General features: G+C 52.1%; 1 protein-coding gene across 1 annotated transcript in view; it reads left to right on the top strand.

The window, feature by feature from the left end:
* C5H20orf96 (chromosome 5 C20orf96 homolog) overlaps positions 1 to 24642 on the top strand; it is a 67024-nt gene that overhangs the window by 28055 nt on the left and 14327 nt on the right. Inside the window, exons 7-8 of the mRNA XM_075347819.1 lie at positions 10924 to 11010; positions 11811 to 11929. Coding sequence (XP_075203934.1) covers positions 10924 to 11010; positions 11811 to 11929 — 206 coding nt within the window. The remainder of the gene's footprint in view (positions 1 to 10923; positions 11011 to 11810; positions 11930 to 24642) is intronic.

The following is a 24642-nucleotide window of genomic DNA, read 5'->3' as shown; positions in this document are numbered from 1 at the left end:
CGACCTTCTCAGCCCTCCCCGAGTCCACCTCGTCCTGGCAGTCTAGACAAAGATCAAGGAGTCTCGTCCTCCTCCATCTGGGCTGCCGCCTCAGACCACAATGGGTGCGATACCTTGTGTCATCTGGTTACCACATTGAATTCCGGACCCGATCGCCTAGGCAGTCTTTTCTCTCAAACCCCCCCCAAAGGTTCCAAAACACCGCGAGGCCTTCTCCTCAGCGATCCACTCCCTCCAAACGGCGGGGGTGATGGTGCCGGTTCCGGACGGCGAGAGGTTCAAGGCTTTCTATTCCAACCTCTCGTGGTCCCCAAAAAAGGACGGGTCAGTTCGGCCCATCCTGGACCTCTAACACCTGAGCAAACATGTGCACGTAAGGAGATTCAGAATGGAATTCCTAGGGTCCATTATTACCTTTATGGTTAAAGGAGAATTCCTTTCCTCCCTAGCTATCAGGGACGTGTACCTGCACATACCCATCGCTCCAGCTCACCAAAATTTCCTCCGCTTCGCTGTTCAGGACTTCTTTTATTTTTTCATTTGCGGCCCTACCCTCGGCTCTGCCACAGCACCAAGGGTCTTAACAAAGGTCATGGCGGCCGCCATGAGTGCCCTTCACGCCAGGAGAGTGGCTGTTCTGCCTTGCTTGGATGACCTCCTCATCAAGGGCTCAACCAGAGTGCAAATCTCTGTGGGCACCCTATCCCGCTTAGGGCGGCTTCTGACTCCAGTCAAATCATCCCCGGTCCCGTCAAAATCCGTCACCTCCCTGGGCATGTCCCTGGACACCCTTCGGGGCTTGATATTTCTCGCTCAAGACAAGGCGATCGCTCTACAACAAGCGGTACACTGTCTTCTATATACAGTTAGGTCCAGAAATATTTGGACAGTGACACAAGTTTTGTTATTTTAGCTGTTTACAAAAACATGTTCAGAAATACAATTATATATATAATATGGGCTGAAAGTGCACACTCCCAGCTGCAATATGAGAGTTTTCACATCCAAATCGGAGAAAGGGTTTAGGAATCATAGCTCTGTAATGCATAGCCTCCTCTTTTTCAAGGGACCAAAAATAATTGGACAAGGGACTCTAAGGGCTGCAATTAACTCTGAAGGCGTCTCCCTCGTTAACCTGTAATCAATGAAGTAGTTAAAAGGTCTGGGGTTGATTACAGGTGTGTGGTTTTGCATTTGGAAGCTGTTGCTGTGACCAGACAACATGCGGTCTAAGGAACTCTCAATTGAGGTGAAGCAGAACATCCTGAGGCTGAAAAAAAAGAAAAAATCCATCAGAGAGATAGCAGACATGCTTGGAGTAGCAAAATCAACAGTCGGGTACATTCTGAGAAAAAAAGAATTGACTGGTGAGCTTGGGAACTCAAAAAGGCCTGGGCGTCCACGGATGACAACAGTGGTGGATGATCGCCGCATACTTTCTTTGGTGAAGAAGAACCCGTTCACAACATCAACTGAAGTCCAGAACACTCTCAGTGAAGTAGGTGTATCTGTCTCTAAGTCAACAGTAAAGAGAAGACTCCATGAAAGTAAATACAAAGGGTTCACATCTAGATGCAAACCATTCATCAATTCCAAAAATAGACAGGCCAGAGTTAAATTTGCTGAAAAACACCTCATGAAGCCAGCTCAGTTCTGTAAAAGTATTCTATGGACAGATGAGACAAAGATCAACCTGTACCAGAATGATGGGAAGAAAAAAGTTTGGAGAAGAAAGGGAACGACACATGATCCAAGGCTCACCACATCCTCTGTAAAACATGGTGGAGGCAACGTGATGGCATGGGCATGCATGGCTTTCAATGGCACTGGGTCACTTGTGTTTATTGATGACATAACAGCAGACAAGAGTAGCCGGATGAATTCTGAAGTGTACCGGGATATACTTTCAGCCCAGATTCAGCCAAATGCCGCAAAGTTGATCGGACGGCGCTTCATAGTACAGATGGACAATGATCCCAAGCATACAGGCAAAGCTACCCAGGAGTTCATGAGTGCAAAAAAGTGGAACATTCTGCAATGGCCAAGTCAATCACCAGATCCTAACCCAATTGAGCATGCATTTCACTTGCTCAAATCCAGACTTAAGACGGAAAGACCCACAAACAAGCAAGACCTGAAGGCTGAGGCTGTAAAGGCCTGGCAAAGCATTAAGAAGGAGGAAACCCAGCGTTTGGTGATGTCCATGGGTTCCACACTTAAGGCAGTGATTGCCTCCAAAGGATTCGCAACAAAATATTGAAAATAAAAATATTTTGTTTGGGTTGGGTTTATTTGTCCAATTACTTTTGACCTCCTAAAATCTGGAGTGTTTGTAAAGAAATGTGTACAATTCCTACAATTTCTATCAGATATTTTTGTTCAAACCTTCAAAGGAAACGTTACAATCTGCACTTGAATTCTGTTGTAGAGGTTTCATTTCAAATCCAATGTGGTGGCATGCAGAGCCCAACTCGCGAAAATTTTGTCACTGTCCAAATATTTCTAGACCTAACTGTAATCCTCTCGCTCCATACGATTCAGTATGAGAGTGTTAGGTAGGATAGCGGCGGCTATAGAGGCAGTACTGCTCGCTTAGCCACACCACCGCCCACTGCAGCTTGCGCTTCTAGCTGCCTGGGACAAGTGCCCCTTTTTTCCTTTGACGAACCTTTCACCTGACACCTTCAGTCAGGTATGCGCTTTGCTGGTGGCTTCAGTCCTCAGTCCTCTTCCATATCGAGAGGGAGTTTTTCTCCCCCAAGTGGACTGGCTACTCCTGACCACGGACGCCAGCCTCTTAGTCTGGGGAGCAGTGTACTAACTCTACACTGCTTGGGGACGTTGGACGCCCCAGGAGTCTTCCCTTCCCAGAAATCATCCTGAAAATCAGTGCGATCTTTCTCGCGCTCAGGTCATTCCCCCCTTCTGCTAGCAGGTCGTTTGATTCGGGTCCAATTGGACAATGCAACAGCTGTGACGTAGGTCAATCGGCAGGGAGGTACCAGCAGCAAGACAGCTTATTTCAAGGTCCTCAGGATCCTCACCTGGGCCGAATCGACGGGGGTCTGTGTTTTCAACGTTACACATACCGGGAGTAGAGAACTGGGTGGCGGACCTTCTAAGTCGCCAAGGATTGGCCGCCGGAGAGTGTTTTCTCCACCCAGAAGTGTTCCCACACATCTGCACTCACTGGGGTACACCATATGTGGATCTAATGGCCTCAAGGTTGAACGCAAAGGTACCCGCGTTCTTAGCCAGGTCACGTGATCCACAGTCCATCAGCGCGGATGCTCTAGTCTCCTGAAGTCGCTTCCGTCTACCTTACATGTTTTTCGCCTCTGCCGCTGCTGCCGCAAGTAATCAGGAAGATCAAGGCAGAAGGAGTCCCGGTGATACTAATAGCACCGGACTAGCTCAGGTGCGCCTGGTATGCCGAATTAGTACAATTGATCATGGCGCCTCGTAAGCATCCCAGACCTGCTGACCCAAGGGCCCATTTCCCATCAGAACTCCAGAGCCCTGAAGCTTACGGCCTGGCCATTGAGACCTGGACTTTAACAAGAGCGAGATTCTCTCCCGCGGTCATCTCCACCATGTACAGTGCTCGAAAGCCGGCCTTCATCCCGTATTTACCACCATACGTTGAAAACTTTCCTTTCCCAGTGCAGGGAATTTAATGTCCAACCTATGCCTCTGGCGATCCCCAGAATTCTTGATTTTTTTGCAGTCAGGTTGCAAAAGGGGTTGGCCCTCACCTCCCTTAAGGGGCAGGTTTCATCTCTCTCAATATTCTATCAATACCGCCTAGTTTGCAATCCGCAAGTCAAGACTTTCCTCAAGGGTGTTTCCCATCTAGTTCCCCCGTATAAACGGTCGCTGGACCCATGGGACCTCAATCTCGTTTTGGACGATATCCAGGGTCTCCCTTTGAACCTTTTAAGGAAGCTTGTCTTGCTCTTCTCTCCTGGAAGGTAACATTCATAGTGGCGAACACGTCCATCAGAAAAGTTTCATAACTGGCAGCACTCTCTTGCCGCGAATCCTTTCTGATCTTTCATCAGGACAAGGTGGTTCTACGCCCCCTTACGGATTTTCTTCCGAAGGTTACTTCCCTGTTTCATATGAACGAGGACATTGTTCTGCCTTCCTTTTCTCCACATCCAGTCCATAGGGTGGAAAGGTTCCTATATTCGCTAGACCATGTGAGGGCTCTCAGATATTATGTACCCAGGACAGCCCGTTTTGGAACATGGACTCCTTGTTCGTCATTCCTGAAAGGCCTAAGAAAGGAGACGCAGCTTCATAGGCAACGCTGGCTTGCTGGATTCGCTCTGCGATCCAGGAGCTCTACCGGTCGCAACTCAAGCCCATTCCTAGTGGGCTGCGGACTTCTTCCACGCAAGCAATTGGCGCCTCTTGGGTCATTAGGCATCAGTGGAACAGGGGTGTAAGGCTGCGACCTGGTTTTGCCTACATACTGTTTCAAAGCATTACCGAGTCCATACCCAGACTTCGGCTGAGGCAAACCTAGGTAGGAAAATTCTGCAAACAATAGTGGAGCACCTATCTCAGTAGGCGCTCCTGGCTATCTGGGACTGGTTCCTAGTCCTTGAGTTGCGTTGTTTGTTTACCCACCCAGGGACTGCTTTAGGACGTCCCATGGTCTTGTGTCCCCCAATGAGGCGTCAGAGAAAAACAGATTTTTGTGTACTCACCGTAAAATCGTTTTCTCTTAGCCATCATTGGGGGACACAGCACCCTCCCTGTTGCCCTGTTGGGCCTTAGCTTTTTTCTCTCCCAGTATTATTTTGTTATGAGTATTCACTCACGTTTTTTGTTACTTGTTCTCCTACTGCTTGTGTACTAAAACTGAAGTAGCCTGGCTGGGCCAGGGGGTGTATACTGCAGGGGAGGAGCTAACATCTTTGCATCTACTTAGTGTCCTCCTATGGATAAGCAGCATGACACCCATGGTCCTGTGTCCTCCAATGATGGCTAAGAGAAAACGATTTTACGGTGAGTACACAAAAATCCGTTTTCTTTGTCGCTCCATTGGGAGACCCAGACAATTGGGTGTATAGCTATGCCTCCGGAGGCCACACAAAGTATTACACTAAAAGTGTAAAGCCCCTCCCCTTCTGCCTATACACCCCCCGTGCTCACGGGCTCCTCAGTTTTTATGCTTTGTGCGAAGGAGGCAGACATCCACGCATAGCTCCACAGCTTGGTCAGCAGCAGCTGCTGACTAGGTCGGATGGAAGAAAAGAGGGCCCATAACAGGGCCCCCAGCATGCTCCCTTCTCACCCCACTTTGTCGGCGGTGTTGTTAAGGTTGAGGTACCCATTGCGGGTACACTGGCGGGAGCCACATGCTGTTTTCCTTCCCCATCCCTTAATGGGCTCTGGGTGAAGTGGGATCCGGATCGGTCTCCAGGCACTGGGACCGTGCTCCCTCCGCAGCCCCTGGGAATCTGCAGGATAGGAGCTGGGTATCGTCAGGGACAAGGCCCTGCAACTATGAGATACTCTGTGTCCCCGTGGGGACCGCGCATGGAGCGCTGGTGCCATACACATTACAGCACTGCTGGGTGTGTTAGTGCGCCGGGCATGGAGCGCTTGTGCCAGACACTTTCCAGCTCTGCTGGGTGTGTTAGTGCGCCGGACATGGAGCGCTTGTGCCAGACACTTTCCAGCTCTGCTGGGTGTGTTAGTGCGCCGGACATGGAGCGCTTGTGCCAGTCACTTTCCAGCACTGCTGGGTGTGTTAGTGCGCCGGACATGGAGCGCTTGTGCCAGACACTTTCCAGCTCGGCTGGGTGTGTTAGTGCGCCGGACATGGGGCGCTTGTGCCAGACACTTTCCAGCACTGCTGGAGGTGTTAGTGCGCCGGGGGACTACGCGCGGCCGCGCTTATTGCCGGCCGCGCTTATAACTTTAGTCCCCGGCTTCTGTGGCCTAGTGTCGTTTATTCCCGCCCACAGGCCTGCCAGTCAGGGGAGGGGCGGGACGCTGCACGGATCGTCAGCGGAGGGCTGGAGCATACATTAGTATCCTCCTCCCTCCTCACTCAGTACAGTGGGGCACTGGGTTCCCGCACTTTTCTTGGGCATGCCCACGGTCTCCTCCTCCCCACAGAACGCCGGCAGCCATTCCTGTCAGCGATTCAGACGCTGGAGAGGAGAGACAACACAGGGAGACCCAGGCAGGGAATCTGGTGACCACACAACCGCTCTGAGCGGTCGGTAAGCAGCACCTGTGGTGCTGGCCCCACTGAGTACCGAAGTGTATATATATATATAGGCTTATAGTCTATACATTGCACTTTACGGTCGCTCTGTTGATTCTTGGCTATATACCCTCCTGGTTGTTCTCAGAGGAGACAACATGTCATCTGCAAAAAGCAAGGGTGCCAAAGCACAGGCGTACTTTGCAACCTGTACCTCATGTACAGCTGTACTACCGGCAGGTTCCACTGACCCTCATTGTGTGCAATGCTCGGCCCCTGTGGCACTTACTCAGCCGGAGCCTCTGCTACAGGTGGCCCAGGTGGATCCACCTGCTACCACTGTCCAGGTGACAGGGACGGAGTTTGCAGCCTTTGCTGACAAACTGTCTGAGACTATGGATAAATGGTCTGCTAAAATACTGGAAGCATTGCAGTCCAGACCGGTGATTCAGGCCCCGGGCTCTATCCAATCCTTGACCCCTGGTCCCCCTCAATTGGAACGGCAAAGTGCCCCGGGGGTAAACCATAGGTCCCAGGGTGAGGTCTCTGACACGGACCGCAGTCCCAGGCCGCCCAAGCGGGGTCGCTGGGAAATTCCCTCCACTTCATCACACTGTTCAGGGTCCCAGCAGGGGGACTCTCTGGAGGATGAAGCGGAGGTATCAGATCAGGATTCTGATCCTGAAGCCGCTCTCAACCTAGATACACCTGAAGGTGACGCAGTAGTGAATGACCTTATAGCGACCATCAATCAGGTGTTGGATATTTCTCCCCCAGCTCCTCCAATTGAGGAGTCTGCTTCTCAGGAGAAATTCCGTTTCAGGTTTCCAAAGCGTACATTAAATATGTTTCTGGATCACTCTGACTTCAGAGAGGCAATCCAGAAAAACCGAGACTGTCCAGACAAGCGTTTTTCCAAGCGCCTTAAGGACACACGTTATCCCTTCCCCCCCGAGGTTGTCAAGGGCTGGACTCAGTGTCCTAAGGTGGATCCTCCAATCTCCTGACTGGCGGCTAGATCCATAGTTGCAGTGGAAGATGGGGCTTCACGGAAAGTACAATCGAGGTTTCGGTCCTTTCGGACCGCGGGCAGATCTCAATTTTCCTCGTCCAAAAGGCCTCAGAAAGATCAGAGGAACTCAGATGCATGGCGGTCTAAGTCACGTCCTAAAAAGACCGCCGGAGGAACCGCTCCCAAAGCGGCCTCCTCATGACTTTCGGCCTCCTCAAACCGCATCCTCGGTCGGTGGCAGGCTCTCCCGCTTTTGCGACGCCTGGCTGCCACAAGTAAAAGACCGATGGGTGAGAGACATTCTATCTCACAGTTACAGGATAGAGTTCAACTCTCGTCCTCCGACTCGTTTCTTCAGAACATCTCCACCCCCCGACAGAGCCGAGGCTCTTACGCAGGCGGTGGGCACCCTGAAGGCGGAAGGAGTGGTGATCCCGGTTCCTCTTCAGCAACGGGGTCACGGTTTTTACTCCAACTTGTTCGTGGTGCCAAAAAAGGACGGATCCTTCCGTCCCGTTCTGGACCTAAAGCTGCTCAACAAGCATGTGAAAACCAGGCGGTTCCGGATGGAATCGCTCCGCTCCGTCATCGCCTCAATGTCCCAAGGAGATTTCCTGGCATCAATAGACATCAAAGATGCTTATCTCCACGTACCAATTGCGCCAGAGCATCAGCGCTTCCTGCGCTTCGCCATAGGGGACGAACACCTTCAGTTCGTAGCACTACCTTTTGGCCTGGCGACAGCCCCACGGGTCTTCACCAAGGTCATGGCAACAGTGGTGGCAATCCTACACTCTCAGGGACACTCGGTGATCCCTTACTTAGACGATCTTCTTGTCAAGGCACCCTCTCAAGGGGCATGCCAACACAGCCTGAACATTGCTCTGGAAACTCTCCAGAGTTTCGGGTGGATCATCAATTTTCCAAAGTCAAATCTGACACCGGCCCAATCACTGACATATCTTGGCATGGAGTTTCATACTCTCTCAGCGATAGTGAAGCCTCTGCTGAACAAACAGCGTTCACTACAGACAGGGGTGCAGTCTCTCCTTCATGGTCAGTCACACCCCCTGAGGCGCCTCATGCACTTCCTAGGGAAGATGGTGGCAGCAATGGAGGCAGTTCCTTTTGCGCAGTTTCATCTGCGCCCACTTCAATGGGACATTCTCCGCAAATGGGACAGGAAGTCGACGTCCCTCGACAGGAACGTCTCCCTTTCTCGGGCAGCCAAAGCTTCCCTTCAGTGGTGGCTTCTTCCCACTTCTCTGTCGAAGGGGAAATCCTTCCTGCCCCCATCCTGGGCTGTGGTCACGACGGACGCGAGCCTGTCAGGGTGGGGAGCGGTCTTTCTCCACCACAGGGCTCAGGGGACTTGGACTCAGACAGAGTCTTCCCTTCAGATCAATGTTCTGGAGATAAGGGCAGTGTATCTTGCCCTAAAGGCGTTCCAGCCGTGGCTGGAAGGCAAACAGATCCGAATTCAGTCGGACAACTCCACAGCGGTGGCATACATCAACCACCAAGGCGGGACACGCAGTCGGCAAGCCTTCCAGGAAGTTCGGCGGATTCTGCTGTGGGTGGAAGCCACAGCCTCCACCATATCCGCAGTTCACATCCCGGGCGTAGAAAACTGGGAAGCAGACTTTCTCAGTCGCCAGGGCATGGACGCAGGGGAATGGTCCCTTCACCCGGACGTGTTTCAGGAGATCTGTCGCCGCTGGGGCATGCCGGACGTCGACCTAATGGCGTCCCGGCACAACAACAAGGTCCCGACGTTCATGGCACGGTCTCAAGATCACAGAGCTCTGGCGGCAGACGCCTTAGTTCAGGATTGGTCGCAGTTTCAACTCCCTTATGTGTTTCCTCCTCTGGCACTGTTGCCCAGAGTGTTACGCAAGATCAGGGCCGACTGCCGCCGCGCCATCCTCGTCGCTCCAGACTGGCCGAGGAGGTCGTGGTACCCGGATCTGTGGCATCTCACGGTCGACCAACCGTGGGCACTACCAGACCGACCAGACTTGCTGTCTCAAGGGCCGTTTTTCCATCTGAATTCTGCGGCCCTGAACCTGACTGTGTGGCCATTGAGTCCTGGATCCTAGCGTCTTCAGGATTATCTCAAGAGGTCATTGCCACCATGAGACAGGCTAGGAAACCAACGTCCGCCAAGATCTACCACAGGACGTGGAAAATATTCCTGTCGTGGTGCTCTGCTCAGGGTGTTTCTCCCTGGCCGTTTACCTTGCCCACTTTTCTGTCCTTCCTTCAATCCGGATTAGAAAAGGGTTTGTCACTAGGCTCCCTTAAGGGACAAGTCTCTGCGCTCTCTGTCTTTTTTCAGAAGCGCCTAGCCAGACTTCCACAGGTACGCACGTTCCTGCAGGGGGTTTGTCACATCGTACCTCCTTACAAGCGTCCGTTAGAACCCTGGGATCTGAACAGGGTGCTGATGGTTCTTCAGAAACCACCGTTCGAGCCAATGAGGGATATCTTTCTCTCACGCCTTTCGCAGAAGGTGGTTTTCTTAGTAGCAGTCACTTCGCTTCGGAGAGTGTCTGAGCTAGCAGCGCTGTCATGCAAAGCCCCCTTCCTGGTGTTTCACCAGGACAAGGTGGTTCTGCGTCCGGTTCCGGACTTTCTCCCTAAGGTGGTATCCCCCTTTCATCTCAATCAGGATATCTCCTTACCCTCTTTTTGTCCTCATCCAGTTCACCAATGTGAAAAGGATTTGCACTTGTTAGATCTGGTGAGAGCACTCAGATTCTACATTTCTCGTACGGCGCCCCTGCGCCGCTCGGATGCACTCTTTGTCCTTGTCGCTGGCCAGCGTAAAGGGACACAAGCTTCCAAATCAACCCTGGCTCGGTGGATCAAGGAACCAATTCTCGAGGCTTATCGTTCCTCCGGGCTTCCGGTTCCCTCAGGGCTGAAGGCCCATTCTACCAGGGCCGTGGGAGCGTCCTGGGCTTTGCGGCACCAGGCTACGGCTCAGCAGGTGTGTCAGGCGGCTACCTGGTCGAGCCTGCACACTTTCACGAAACACTAGGGAATTTTGTTTACTTACCGTAAATTCCTTTTCTTCTAGCTCCAATTGGGAGACCCAGCACCCGCCCCTGTTTTTTGTGTACACATGTTGTTCATGTTGAATGGTTTCAGTTCTCCGATATTCCTTCGGATTGAATTTACTTTAAACCAATTATAATTTTTTCCTCCTTCTTGCTTTTGCACCAAAACTGAGGAGCCCGTGAGCACGGGGGGTGTATAGGCAGAAGGGGAGGGGCTTTACACTTTTAGTGTAATACTTTGTGTGGCCTCCGGAGGCATAGCTATACACCCAATTGTCTGGGTCTCCCAATTGGAGCTAGAAGAAAAGGAATTTACGGTAAGTAAACAAAATTCCCTTCTTTACCTTGGTTACCAAGCGCAGCATCGTTTCCACGAGTCGCTGGTGGCTGGTCACTGGTCGCTGGTGAGATCTGCCTAATTAACAGCTCACCAGCAACCATGTAGCGATGCACCAGCGATCCTGACTAGGTCATATCGTGGTCGGAATCGCTGGTACGTCGTTTAGTGAGACGGTACCCTAAGTCTCCTTGTAGCTCCTGCTTGTTCAGTGTCTGCTCCGCATATTTTCTCTTGATTTGCGTACTAGGAATTATTCTTTAACCTTTTTCTTTGTTGTCCCCAGCAACACCTGAAGTCTCTGCCTCTGTCCATGAAGAGGATGTGTCTTCAGAACCAGGAGATGAGGAGTGAAATCAAAGCATGTCATCAGGTGACTGTCACCGCTCATGGTAATTGGTGATGTCTGATCACTATGTTACAGTTCAATAGTTCATTGTACATTAGACAAAATGTTGCACAACACTGCTCATCATGCAAATGTTTATTTGATACGGTGAAGGAAATATCTTGAGTTTTTTCGCTTAGGCTAAGTTCACATGTCCTGTAGTCATCCGTTAGAACTGATCCGTTGGCAAATAGATTTCTGCTTGATCCGATGGGAGTCTATGGACAACAGATCCATTAATGGATTGCTATTTAGCCATCCGTTGTACGTGCATTTGTAACGGATCCGTTGTTTTCTTAACGGATCCGCTACAAATGGACGATAAATAGCAATCCGTTAATGGATCCGTTGTCCATAGACTCCATGTTAAAAACGGATCAGGCCAACATCCGTTTAAAAAAGTTGTGTTTGCACAACTTATTAGCAAATACGGTAGATCTTGAATGGATCTGTAATAACGGATGACTACAGGGCATGTGAAGCCAGCCTTAGCTTGACATGGCTCTAATAATACATAATCTTCATTTAGCAATAGTCCAAAAGATAGCCAGCACTCACATCTTCTAAAAATAAATACTCTATTAATCCAGAAATATAAAGAACACCAAAAATGGTTGAACGCAACGGCACAAAATTTTCTTTTTTACATTTGCAATCTTCATTTAGTCTTATTTATGGTCTATGGATTCAAAACTAACAAAATCCTTTTTTTTTGTTCTTAAGAGGAAATACGTCTCCTTATTTTCAGCTTTAAGATCTTGACCTCCATCACTCTCTTCCCTCAGATGATTACGGGTCTTCAGGATGACATTAAGCAGCTGCTGGAAACTGGAGATTCTCTCCGTAAGTCGTGGAATGAGGAGACGGACAGACTGTGCAGAGAGCTCCTGCTTAATAAGCCCAGGTGAGTACATAGTATGTATGTATATGTACAGTTTATATATATATATATATATATATATATATATATACACTGTATATATGTGTATGTACAGTATATATATATATATATATATATATATGTCTTTTCATGCATGCTCTGTGCAAAAGGTGAGGATGCAAAAGAAAAGATCATATATGCACTCCAAAAAATGCATGAAAACTGTAGGTGTGAATTCTGCCTCTCAGGTTTAACGGAAATATATAGGAAATGTATAGGGTATGATCCATGCAAGATGTCTCGTCCACTTCTTCATTAATTTATGAAAATGCCAGTGATGAGTTGTACATGCACCTCCATAAAACAGAGTGTCCAGATCATATTTCACACCTCATGGGCAGAGATTCAGTAAATCATGTCTTCGCACACAGATGGATGGGAATCATTCTGACTAACTGCCAGGGAGACCTTAGAAGGAGCGAAGAATAAAGTCTGTATTACAAGCTTCCATCCACAGTCCTTTTCCTTGCTTGTTCTACAAGATCTGACACAAATCTGTCAGAGCTCTGCTCCTGGATCCGACAGCTCTGTGTCCTCCCCCGTCTTGTCTCAATGCTAACAATAGGGGCAGCAACAAGAAGATAGTTGTACATGGCAGGCAATAAAGATAGGGAAAGCATTTCTAGTCATGATGGAGGGCCGCTCACTTAGCATGTACAGTGCCTTGCAAAAAGTGTTCATGCCCTGTGGACTTTTTCACGTTACACCCACAAAGTTAAATGTATTTTATGTGATAGAAACTTCACAGAGTATATGTGAAGTGTAAAGGAAATGATAATGGTTTTCTAAATATTTTAAAAATATAAATCTGAAAATTGTGACGTGCATTTGTATTCCTACCCCTGAGTCAAAACTTTGTAAGACCACCTTTTGCGGCAATCATTGCTGCAAGTCTTTTGGGTTATGTCTCCACCAGCTTTGCAAATCTGAAATTTCTGCCCCATATTCTGTGCACACTCGCTGTAGCTCAGTGAGATTGGATGGAGACGTCTGTGATAAGCAATTTTCAAGTCATGTCACAGATTCTCAATGGGATTTAGGTCTGGACTGTGACTGGGCCATTCACACACATGAATATGCTTTGATTTAAACCATCCATTGTAGCTCTGTGTTTAGAGTTGTTGTCCTGCTGGAAGGTGAAGTACACCCCAGTCTCAAATCTCTTGCAGCCTTTCACAAGTTTTCCTCCAGGATTGCCCTGTATATAGCGCCATCCATCTTCCCATCGACTCTGACCAACTTCCCTGTCTCTGCTGTAGAAAAGCCTCCCCACAGCATGAAGCTGCCACCACCATGTGTGACGGTGGGTATGGTTTTTTCAGGGTGTTGTGCAGTGTTCATTTTCTGCCCCACATATCATTTTGGATTTTGCCCAAAAAGTTGTACTTTTGGTCTCATCTAACCAGAGCACCTTCTTCCACATGCTAGCTGTGTCTTCTACATGACTTTTTACAAACTGCAAATGGGAGTTCTTATGGCTTACTTTCAAGAATAGCTTTATTCTTGCCACTGTTCCATATACAGGCCAGATTTGTGTAGTATATAACTAATAGTTCTACTGTGGACAGATTCTCCCACTCGAGCTGTGGATCTCTTCAGCTTCTCCACAGTGACCATGGGCCTCTTACCTCCTTCTCTAATTGTTTCTCTCCTTGCTTGGGATGTCAGTTTAGGTGGACGGCCATGCCTTGATAGGGTTGCGGTTGTGCCATGCTACTTCCATTTTGGATGATGGATTGAACAGTGCTTTGTGAGATGTTCAGAGCTTGGTCTTTTTTTTTTTTTTTATAACCTACCCTTGCTTTACTCTACTACAGAACTTCATCCCTGACCTGTCTGGCATGTTTCTTGGTTTTCATGATGCTTGTTCTCAAACAAACCTCTGAGGCCTTCATAGAACAGCTGTAGTAATAATGAAAATAAATTACACACACGTGGATACAGTTTTCTAATTAGATGACTTCTCTAAGCAGGAGATTTAATTTAGGGGTATCAGGCTACAGGGGTCTGAATACAAATCCACGTTACAATTCTCAAACATATAATTTTTAAATATTTAGAAAACCATGTATGTATGTACCTTTACATGTCACAAATACTTGCTACAATGTGATGGTATATCACAAATCCCTATAAAATTCATTTAAGTTTGTTAGTGTAGCGTGACAAAATGTGCAAGGGTTTGCTCGGTATGAATACTTTTGCAAGACACTGGGAGGAAACACAAAGTGGATGCTTTTAGTAACTTTCTTTGTCGCTCCATTGGGAGACCCAGACAATTGGGTGTATAGGCTATGCCTCCGGAGGCCACACAAAGTATTACACTAAAAGTGTAAAGCCCCTCCCCTTCTGCCTATACACCCCCCGTGCTCCCACGGGCTCCTCAGTTTTTATGCTTTGTGCGAAGGAGGCAGACATGCACGCATAGCTCCACAGCTTAGTCAGCAGCAGCTGCTGACTATGTCGGATGGAAGAAAAGAGGGCCCATAACAGGGCCCCCAGCATGCTCCCTTCTCACCCCACTCTTGTCGGCGGTGTTGTTAAGGTTGAGGTATCCATTGCGGGTACGGAGGCTGGAGCCCACATGCTGTTTTCCTTCCCCATCCCCTTTAGGGCTCTGGGTGAAGTGGGATCCTAATCGGTCTCCCTCCAGGCACTGAGACCGTGCTCCATCCACAGCTCCCGGGGACTCTGCTGGATAAGGAGCCGAGTATCGTCAGGGACAAGGCCCTGCTACTTTGAGGTACTCTGTGTCCCCGTGGGGACCGCGCACAGAAACACTCCAGCATTGCTGGGTGTGTTAGTGCGCCGGGGACCGCAGCGCTGACCGCGCTTGTGCCATCACACACTGCAGCGTGACTGGGTGTGTTAGTTTACTGGGACTACCGCGCTGACCGCCGCTGCCATTTTTACACTGTGGCGCGTCTGGGGCTGTTAGTACGCCGGGGACTACCGCACCGACCGAGCTTATACGCCGGCCGCGCTTATAACTTTAGTCCCCGGCTTTTGCGGCCTAGTCTCATTCTTTCCCGCCCCAGGCCTGCCAGTCAGGGGAAGGGCGGGACGCTGTACAGGAGTCAGCACTGAGGGCTGGAACATGCTTTGCATACTCCACCCCCCTCACTGTGCACAGTGGGGCACCAGATTCCCGCACTTTCTAGGGCACGCCCACGGCCCCCTCCTCTCCTCAGGACGCCGGCAGCCATTCCTGTCAGCTCTTCTGACGCTGGAGAGGGGAGACAGGCTCGGGGAGACCCAGGCAGGGATTCTGATGACCACACAACCGCTTTGAGCGGGCGGTAAGCAGCACCTGAGGTGCTGGCCCCACTTGTGCAGAAGTGTACTTATAGATTATATGATTATAGGCTATACTTTACACTGTATGGTGCACGGTTGATTTTTGGCTATATACCCTCCTGGATTGCTCAGGGGAGACAACAGCATGGCGTCCACAAGAAGCAAGGGTGCCAAAACACAGGCTTACTATGCTGCCTGCGCCGCATGTACGGCTATACTACCGGCAGGTTCCACTGACCCTCATTGTGTGCAGTGCTCGGCCCCTGTGGCACTTATTCAGCCGGAGCCTCTGCTAAGGGTGGCCCAGGGGGAACCACCTGCTAACACTGTCCAGGTGACAGGGACGGACAGGGCCGTATTTACCATTAGGCACCCGTGGTCCGGTGCCTAGGGCGGCAGATTGTGAGGGGCGGCACCTTCTGGCAGCAAAAAAAAAAAAAAAAAAAAATTTTTTTTTTTTTTTTTTTTTTACATTTTTTTTTTTGTGGCCGCCGAGCACAGGGAGCTGATTGACCCCGGAACTGCCGGCGCCTGCACTTCCGGGGTCACAGGCGCGCGCCAATCAGCTCCTTCCTCTGTGCTGCGTCCACTGCTGTGTGGACGTCACATGCAGAGCTCACAGCAGGACGCCGCGGAGGACGCCGTGATGGAAGCCGGTGTCAGAAGAGGATACTCACGTGAGCCAGGAAGATGGCGGCGGGCACTGGAGCAGGTAAGTGGATTCATAAGGAGCGTGGGAGTGTCTCTAATGCAGACCGGAGATCTGCGCATGCGGGGGGGGGGGGGAGGCGGCAAAGGCAGATACTGGAGGGAGGCAGAGGCTGAGACTGGGGGGAGGCTGGAGGGAGGCAGAGGCTGAGACTGGGGGGAGGCTGGAGGGAGGCAGAGGCTGAGACTGGAGAGAGGCAGAGGCTGAGACTGGGGAGAGGCTGGAGGGAGGCAGAGGCTGAGACTGGAGGGAGGCAGAGGCTGAGACTGTGGGGAGGCTGGAGGGAGGCAGAGGCTGAGACTGGGGGAGGCTGGAGGGAGGCAGAGGCAGAGACTGGGGGGAGGCTGGAGGGAGGCAGAGGCTGAGACTGGGGGGAGGCTGGAGAGAGGTAGAGGCTGAGACTGGGGGGAGGCTGGAGGGAGGCAGAGGCAGAGACTGGGGGGAGGCTGGAGGGAGGCAGAGGCTGAGACTGGGGGGAGGCTGGAGGAAGGCAGAGGCAGAGACTGGGGGGAGGCTGGAGGGAGGCAGAGACTGGAGGGAGGCAGAGGCAGAGACTGGAGGGAGGCAGAGGCTGAGACTGGAGGGAGGCAGAGGCTGAGACTGGGGGGAGGCTGGAGGGAGGCAGAGGCTGAGACTGGAGAGAGGCAGAGGCTGAGACTGGGGGGAGGTTGGAGGGAGGCAGAGGCTGAGACTGGAGGGAGGCAGAGGCTGAGACTGTGGGGAGGCTGGAGGGAGGCAGAGGCTGAGACTGGGGGAGGCTGGAGGGAGGCAGAGGAAGAGACTGGGGGGAGGCTGGAGGGAGGCAGAGACTGGGAAGAGGCTGGAGGGAGACAGAGGCTGAGACTGGGGGGAGGCTGGAGAGAGGCAGAGGCTGAGACTGGGGGGAGGCTGGAGAGAGGCAGAGACTGGGGGGAGGCTGGAGAGAGGCAGAGACTGGGGGGAGGCTGGAGGGAGGCAGAGGCAGAGACTGGGGGGAGGCTGGAGAGAGGCAGAGGCAGAGACTGGGGGGAGGCTGGAGGGAGGCAGAGGCTGAGACTGTGGGGAGGCTGGAGGGAGGCAGAGGCAGAGACTGGGGGAGGCTGGAGGGAGGCAGAGGCAGAGACTGGGGGGAGGCTGGAGGGAGGCAGAGGCAGAGACTGGGGGGAGGCTGGAGGGAGGCAGAGGCTGAGACTGGGGGGAGGCTGGAGAGAGGCAGAGGCTGAGACTGGGGGGAGGCTGGAGGGAGGCAGAGGCAGAGACTGGGGGGAGGCTGGAGGGAGGCAGAGGCAGAGACTGGGGGGAGGCTGGAGGGAGGCAGAGGCAGAGACTGGGGGGAGGCTGGAGGGAGGCAGAGGCAGAGACTGGGGGGAGGCTGGAGGGAGGCAGAGGCTGAGACTGGGGGGAGGCTGGAGGGAGGCAGAGGCAGAGACTGGGGGGAGGCTGGAGGGAGGCAGAGGCAGAGACTGGAGGGAGGCAGAGGCTGAGACTGGGGGGAGGCTGGAGGGAGGCAGAGGCAGAGACTGGGGGGAGGCTGGAGGGAGGCTGAGGCTGAGACTGGAGGGAGGCTGAGGCTGAGACTTGAGGGAGGCTGAGGCTGAGACTGGAGGGAGGCTGGAGGGAGGCTGAGGCGGAGACTGGGGCAGGCTGAGGCTGGGGGGAGGCAAAGGCTGAGACTGGGGAAGAGAGGCTGATGCTGAGGGAAGATAGAGGCTGATGCTGGGGGGGAGAGAGGCTGATGCTGGGGGAGTGGGAGAGAGGGGCTAATACTAGAGACAGAGGACAAGGGATGAGGGATAGTGCAATGACAAAATCGATTGGGTGGGGGGAGTGTAAGGACTCAGAATAAGAGGGGGCAGCATTGGGAGCTCATTGTGAAGAAGGGGCAGCATGTGTGGGATCAGTATGGAGTGGAGCAATGTAGGGGAGTCAATATCAAGAGTGGGGTAGTGTGTGTGGGGGGGGGGTCTCAGCATAAGCGTTAGTGTGGTGGTCTTAGCATGAGTGGGGCAACATGAAGGTCTCATTATGGAAAAGAGGAAGGCAGCATTAGGAGCTCATGAAGAGGGACAGCATGCATGGGACATTGTGAGAAGGGGGCAGCATGCATGGGACACTGAGGAGGGGGCAGCATGCATGGGACATTGTGAGGAGGGGGAAGCATGCATGAGACATTGTGAGGAGGGAGCAGCATGCATGGGACATTGTGAGGAAGGAGCAGCATGCATGGGACATTGTGAGGAGGGAGCATCAAGCATGAGACATTGTGCGGAGGGAGCAGCATGCATGGGGCATTGTGAGGAGGGAGCAGCATGCATGGGACATTGTGAGGAGGGAGCAGCATGCATGGGACATTGTGAGGCGGGAGCAGCATACATGAGACATTGTGAGGAGGGGGCAGCATGCATGAGACATTGTGAGGAGGGAGCAGCATTCATGGGACATTGTGAGGAGGGAGCAGCATGCATGGGACATTGTGAGGAGGGGCAGCATGCATGGGACATTGTGAGGAGGGAGCAGCATGCATGGGACATTGTGAAGAGGGGGCAGCATGCATGGGACATTGTGAGGAGAGAGCAGCATGCATGGGACATTGTGAGGAGGGGGAAGCATGCATGGGACATTGTGAGGAGGGGGCAGCATGCATGGGACATTGTGAGGAGGGGGCAGCATGCATGGGATATTGTGAGGAGGGGGCAGCATGCAAGGGACATTGTGAGGAGGGGGCAGCATGCAAGGGACATTGTGATGAGGGAGCAGCATGCATGGGACATTGTGAGGAGGGGGCAGCATGCATGGGACATTGTGAGGAGGGGGCAGCATGCATGGGACACTGTGAGGAGGGGGCAGCAAGCATGGGACATTGTGAGAAGGGGGCAGCATGCAAGGGACATTGTGAGGAGGGGGCAGCATTCATGGGACATTGTGAGAAGGGGGCAGCATGCATGGGACATTGTGAGGAGGGGGCAGCAAGCATGGGACATTGTGAGGAGGGAGCAGCATGCATGGGACATTGTGACGAGGGAGCAGCATGCATGGGACATTGTGAGGAGGGGGCAGCATGCATGGGACATTGTGAGGAGGGGGCAGCATGCATGGGACATTGTGAGGAGGAGGCAGCATGCATGGGACATTGTGAGGAGGGGGCAGCATGCATGGGACATTGTGAGGAGGGGGCAGCATGCATGGGACATTGTGAGGAGGGGGCAGCATGCATGGCACATTGTCCTCACATCATGCTGCTCCCTCCTCACAATGTACAGATCATATTTCATAATCGAGGAAGGTGTGGTGCATATACAGTAGTTTATAAGGGAGGGCAGTGTGGTGTTTATTAGGGGCAGTGTCACAGTCACAGTATATAAGTGGGGACGATGTGGTGGGAATATTTTATACTCATGCTATGTTTTGATGTGCCTGTGGTGATCCCCATTGGGGGGGGGGGTTCGTTTCTTATTGATACTTTTTAAAGTGTGCTACAGAGTAGATCTGCCTTAAACAGATGTCGTGTGCGAAAACTCAGTTTTACGTTGTCACTAAGGGGCGCGACCACTTAAAGTGCCTAGGGCAGCACGAAGGCAAAATACAGCCCTGGGGACGGAGTTTGCAGTTTTTACTGAAAGGCTTTCTGAGACTATGGCTAAGATACTAGAAGCTTTGCAGTCCAGACCGGTATCTCAGACCATGGGCACTGTGGAATCATTGCTCCCTGGTTCCCCTCAGTTGGAACAACAATGTCCTCCCGGGGTGTCTCATAGATCCCAGGGTGAGGTCTCTGACACGGACCGCAGCCCCAGACCGCCTAAGCGAGCTCGCTGGGAAATCCCCTCGACATCATCACAGTGTTCAGGGTCTCAGCGGGAGGTCTCTCTGTATGATGAAGCGGAGGTAGCTGATCAGGATTCTGATCCTGAGGCCGCTCTCAACCTTGATACTCCTGATGGGGACGCCATAGTGAATGATCTTATCGCGTCCATAAATCAAATGTTGGATATTTCCCCCTCAGCTCCTCCAGTAGAGGAGTCAGCTTCTCAGCAGGAGAAATTCCGTTTCAGGTTTCCCAAGCGTACAACGAGTATGTTTCTGGACCACTCTGACTTCAGAGAGGCAGTCCAGAAACACCGAGTTTGTCCAGATAAGCGTTTTTCCAAGCGCCTTAAGGATACACGTTATCCCTTCCCCCCTGACGTGGTCAAGGGCTGGACTCAGTGTCCCAAGGTGGATCCTCCAATCTCCAGACTGGCGGCTAGATCCATAGTTGCAGTTGAAGATGGGGCTTCACTCAAGGATGCCACTGACAGACAGATGGAGCTCTGGTTGAAATCCATCTATGAAGCTATCGGCGCGTCTTTTGCTCCAGCATTCGCAGCCGTATGGGCATTCCAAGCTATCTCAGCGGGTCAAGCGCAAATTGACGCACTCACACGTACGTCTGCGCCGCAAGTGGCGTCCATAACCTCTCAAACGTCGGCATTTGCGTCCTACGCTATTAATGCGATCCTGGACTCTGCGAGCCGTACGGCGGTTGCAGCTGACAATTCGGTGGCAATACGCAGGGCCTTGTGGCTACGGGAATGGAAGGCAGATTCGGCTTCCAAAAAGTGCTTAACCGGTTTGCCATTTTCTGGCGACCGTTTGTTTGGTGAGAGATTGGATGAAATCATCAAACAATCCAAGGGAAAGGAAACATCCTTACCCCAGGCCAAACCAAACATACCCCAACAGAGGAGGGGACAGTCGAGGTTTCGGTCCTTTCGGGGTGCGGGCAGGTCCCAATTCTCCTCGTCCAAAAGGCCTCAGAAGGATCAGAGGAACTCCGACTCATGGCGGTCTAAGTCACGCCCAAAAAAGACCGCCGGAGGTGCCGCTACCAAGGCGGCTTCCTCATGACTTACGGCCTCCTCACACCGCATCCTCGGTCGGTGGCAGGCTCTCCCGCTTTTGCGACACCTGGCTGCCACAGGTAAAAGACCGTTGGGTGAGAGACATTCTGTCTCACGGTTACAGGATAGAGTTCAACTCTCGTCCTCCGACTCGATTCTTCAGAACATCTCCGCCTCCCGAGCGAGCCGATGCTCTTCTGCAGGCGGTGGGCACTCTGAAGGCGGAAGGAGTGGTGGTCCCAGTTCCTCTTCAGCAACAGGGTCACGGTTTTTACTCCAACCTGTTTGTGGTTCCAAAGAAGGACGGGTCTTTCCGTCCTGTCCTGGACCTAAAACTGCTCAACAAACACGTAAAGACCAGGCGGTTCCGGATGGAATCCCTCCGCTCCGTCATCGCCTCAATGTCCCAAGGAGATTTCCTTGCATCGATCGATATCAAAGATGCTTATCTCCACGTACCGATTGCTCCAGAGCATCAGCGCTTCCTGCGCTTCGCCATAGGAGACGAACACCTTCAGTTCGCGGCACTGCCGTTCGGCCTGGCGACAGCCCCACGGGTTTTCACCAAGGTCATGGCTACAGTAGTTGCGGTCCTCCACTCTCAGGGTCACTCGGTGATCCCTTACTTAGACGATCTGCTGGTCAAGGCACCCTCTCAAGAGGCATGCCAACACAGCCTCAACGCTACTCTGGAGACTCTCCAGAGTTTCGGGTGGATCATCAATTTTCCAAAGTCAAATCTGACACCGGCCCAATCACTAACATATCTTGGCATGGAGTTTCATACTCTCTCAGCGATAGTGAAGCTTCCGCTGAACAAACAGCGTTCACTACAGACAGGGGTGCAATCTCTCCTTCAAGGCCAGTCGCACCCCCTGAGGCGCCTCATGCACTTCCTAGGGAAGATGGTAGCAGCAATGGAGGCAGTTCCTTTTGCGCAGTTTCACCTGCGTCCTCTTCAATGGGACATCCTACGCAAATGGGACAGGAAGCCGACGTCCCTCGACAGGAACGTCTCTCTCTCTCAGGCAACCAAAGCTTCCCTTCGGTGGTGGCTTCTTCCCACTTCATTATCGAAGGGGAAATCCTTCCTACCCCCATCCTGGGCGGTGGTCACGACGGACGCGAGTCTGTCAGGGTGGGGAGCAGTTTTTCTCCACCACAGGGCCCAGGGTACGTGGACTCAGCAAGAGTCCTCACTCCAGATCAATGTTCTGGAGATCAGAGCAGTGTATCTTGCCCTAAAAGCGTTCCAGCAGTGGCTGGAAGGCAAGCAGATCCGAATTCAGTCGGACAACTCCACAGCGGTGGCTTACATCAACCACCAAGGGGGAACACGCAGTCGGCAAGCCTTCCAGGAAGTCCGGCGGATTTTGATGTGGGTGGAAGCCACGGCCTCCACCATCTCCGCAGTTCACATCCCGGGCGTGGAAAACTGGGAAGCAGACTTTCTCAGTCGCCAGGGCATGGACGCAGGGGAATGGTCCCTTCACCCGGACGTGTTTCAGGAGATCTGTTGCCGCTGGGGGATGCCGGACGTCGACCTAATGGCGTCCCGGCACAACAACAAGGTCACGGCATTCATGGCACGATCTCACGATCACAGAGCTCTGGCGGCAGACGCCTTAGTTCAGGATTGGTCGCAGTTTCAACTCCCTTATGTGTTTCCTCCGCTGGCACTGTTGCCCAGAGTGTTACGCAAGATCAGGGCCGACTGCTGCCGCGCCATCCTCGTCGCTCCAGACTGGCCGAGGAGGTCGTGGTACCCGGATCTGTGGCATCTCACGGTCGGCCAACCGTGGGCACTACCAGACCGACCAGACTTGCTGTCTCAAGGGCCGTTTTTCCATCTGAATTCTGCGGCTCTCAACCTGACTGTGTGGCCATTGAGTCCTGGATCTTAGCGTCTTCAGGATTATCTCAAGAGGTCATTGCCACTATGAGACAGGCTAGGAAACCAACGTCCGCCAAGATCTACCACAGGACGTGGAAAATATTCCTGTCATGGTGCTCTGCTCAGGGTTTTTCTCCCTGGCCATTTGCCTTGCCCACTTTTCTGTCCTTTCTTCAATCCGGATTGGAAAAGGGTTTGTCACTCGGCTCCCTTAAGGGACAAGTCTCTGCGCTCTCTGTGTTTTTTCAGAAGCGCCTGGCCAGACTTCCACAGGTACGCACGTTCCTGCAGGGGGTTTGTCACATCGTCCCTCCTTACAAGCGTCCGTTAGAACCCTGGGATCTGAACAGGGTGCTGATGGTTCTTCAGAAACCACCGTTCGAGCCAATGAGGGATATTTCTCTCGCACGCCTTTCGCAGAAAGTGGTTTCCCTAGTAGCAGTCACTTCACTTCGGAGAGTGTCTGAGCTAGCAGCATTGTCATGCAAAGCCCCTTTCCTGGTGTTTCACCAGGACAAGGTGGTTCTGCGTCCGGTTCCGGAATTTCTCCCTAAGGTGGTATCCCCCTTTCATCTCAATCAGGATATCTCCTTACCCTCTTTTTGTCCTCATCCAGTTCACCAATGTGAAAAGGATTTGCACTTGTTAGATCTGGTGAGAGCACTCAAATTTTACATTTCTCGTACGGCACCTCTGCGCCGCTCGGATGCACTCTTTGTCCTTGTCGCTGGCCAGCGTAAAGGGACACAAGCTTCCAAATCAACCCTGGCTAGGTGGATCAAGGAACCAATTCTCGAAGCTTATCGTTCCTCGGGGCTTCCGGTTCCCTCAGGGCTGAAGGCCCATTCTACCAGGGCTGTGGGAGCGTCCTGGGCCTTGCGGCACCAGGCTACGGCTCAGCAGGTGTGTCAGGCAGCTACCTGGTCGAGCCTGCACACTTTCACGAAAAACTATCAGGTCCATACCTATGCTTCGGCAGATGCCAGCCTAGGTAGGCGAGTCCTTCAGGCGGCGGTTGCACACCTGTAGGACGGAGCCGTTACGGCTCTATTATGAGGTATTATTTACCCACCCAGGGACTGCTTTTGGACGTCCCAATTGTCTGGGTCTCCCAATGGAGCGACAAAGAAGAAGGGAATTTTGTTTACTTACCGTAAATTCCTTTTCTTCTAGCTCCAATTGGGAGACCCAGCACCCGCCCCTGTTTTTTTGTGTACACATGTGTTCATGTTGAATGGTTTCAGTTCTCCGATATTCCTTCGGATTGAATTTACTTTAAACCAGTTTATAATTTTTTCCTCCTTCTTGCTTTTGCACCAAAACTGAGGAGCCCGTGGGAGCACGGGGGGTGTATAGGCAGAAGGGGAGGGGCTTTACACTTTTAGTGTAATACTTTGTGTGGCCTCCGGAGGCATAGCCTATACACCCAATTGTCTGGGTCTCCCAATTGGAGCTAGAAGAAAAGGAATTTACGGTAAGTAAACAAAATTCCCTTCTTTTTATGCAAAAAGGGATATAGAAGAAATTATGACTTTTTCTTTGTCGCTCCATTGGGAGACCCAGACAATTGGGTGTATAGGCTATGCCTCCGGAGGCCGCACAAAGTATTACACTAAAAGTGTAAAGCCCCTCCCCTTCTGCCTATACACCCCTCGTGCTCCCACGGGCTCCTCAGTTTTTATGCTTTGTGCGAAGGAGGCAGTCATGCACGCACAGCTCCACAGATTAGTCAGCAGCAGCTGCTGACTATGTCGGATGGAAGAAAAGTGGGCCCATATAGGGCCCCCAGCATGCTCCCTTCTCACCCCACTCTTGTCGGCGGTGTTGTTAAGGTTGAGGTATCCATTGCGGGTACGGAGGCTGGAGCCCACATGCTGTTTTCCTTCCCCATCCCCCTTAGGGCTCTGGGTGAAGTGGG

This window comes from Anomaloglossus baeobatrachus, chromosome 5 (genome assembly GCF_048569485.1).
Source record: "Anomaloglossus baeobatrachus isolate aAnoBae1 chromosome 5, aAnoBae1.hap1, whole genome shotgun sequence".
NCBI classification, from domain to species: Eukaryota; Metazoa; Chordata; class Amphibia; order Anura; family Aromobatidae; genus Anomaloglossus; species Anomaloglossus baeobatrachus.
Note: the sequence above shows the minus strand (reverse complement) of the source record. Positions and strands in the feature narration are given on the sequence as shown.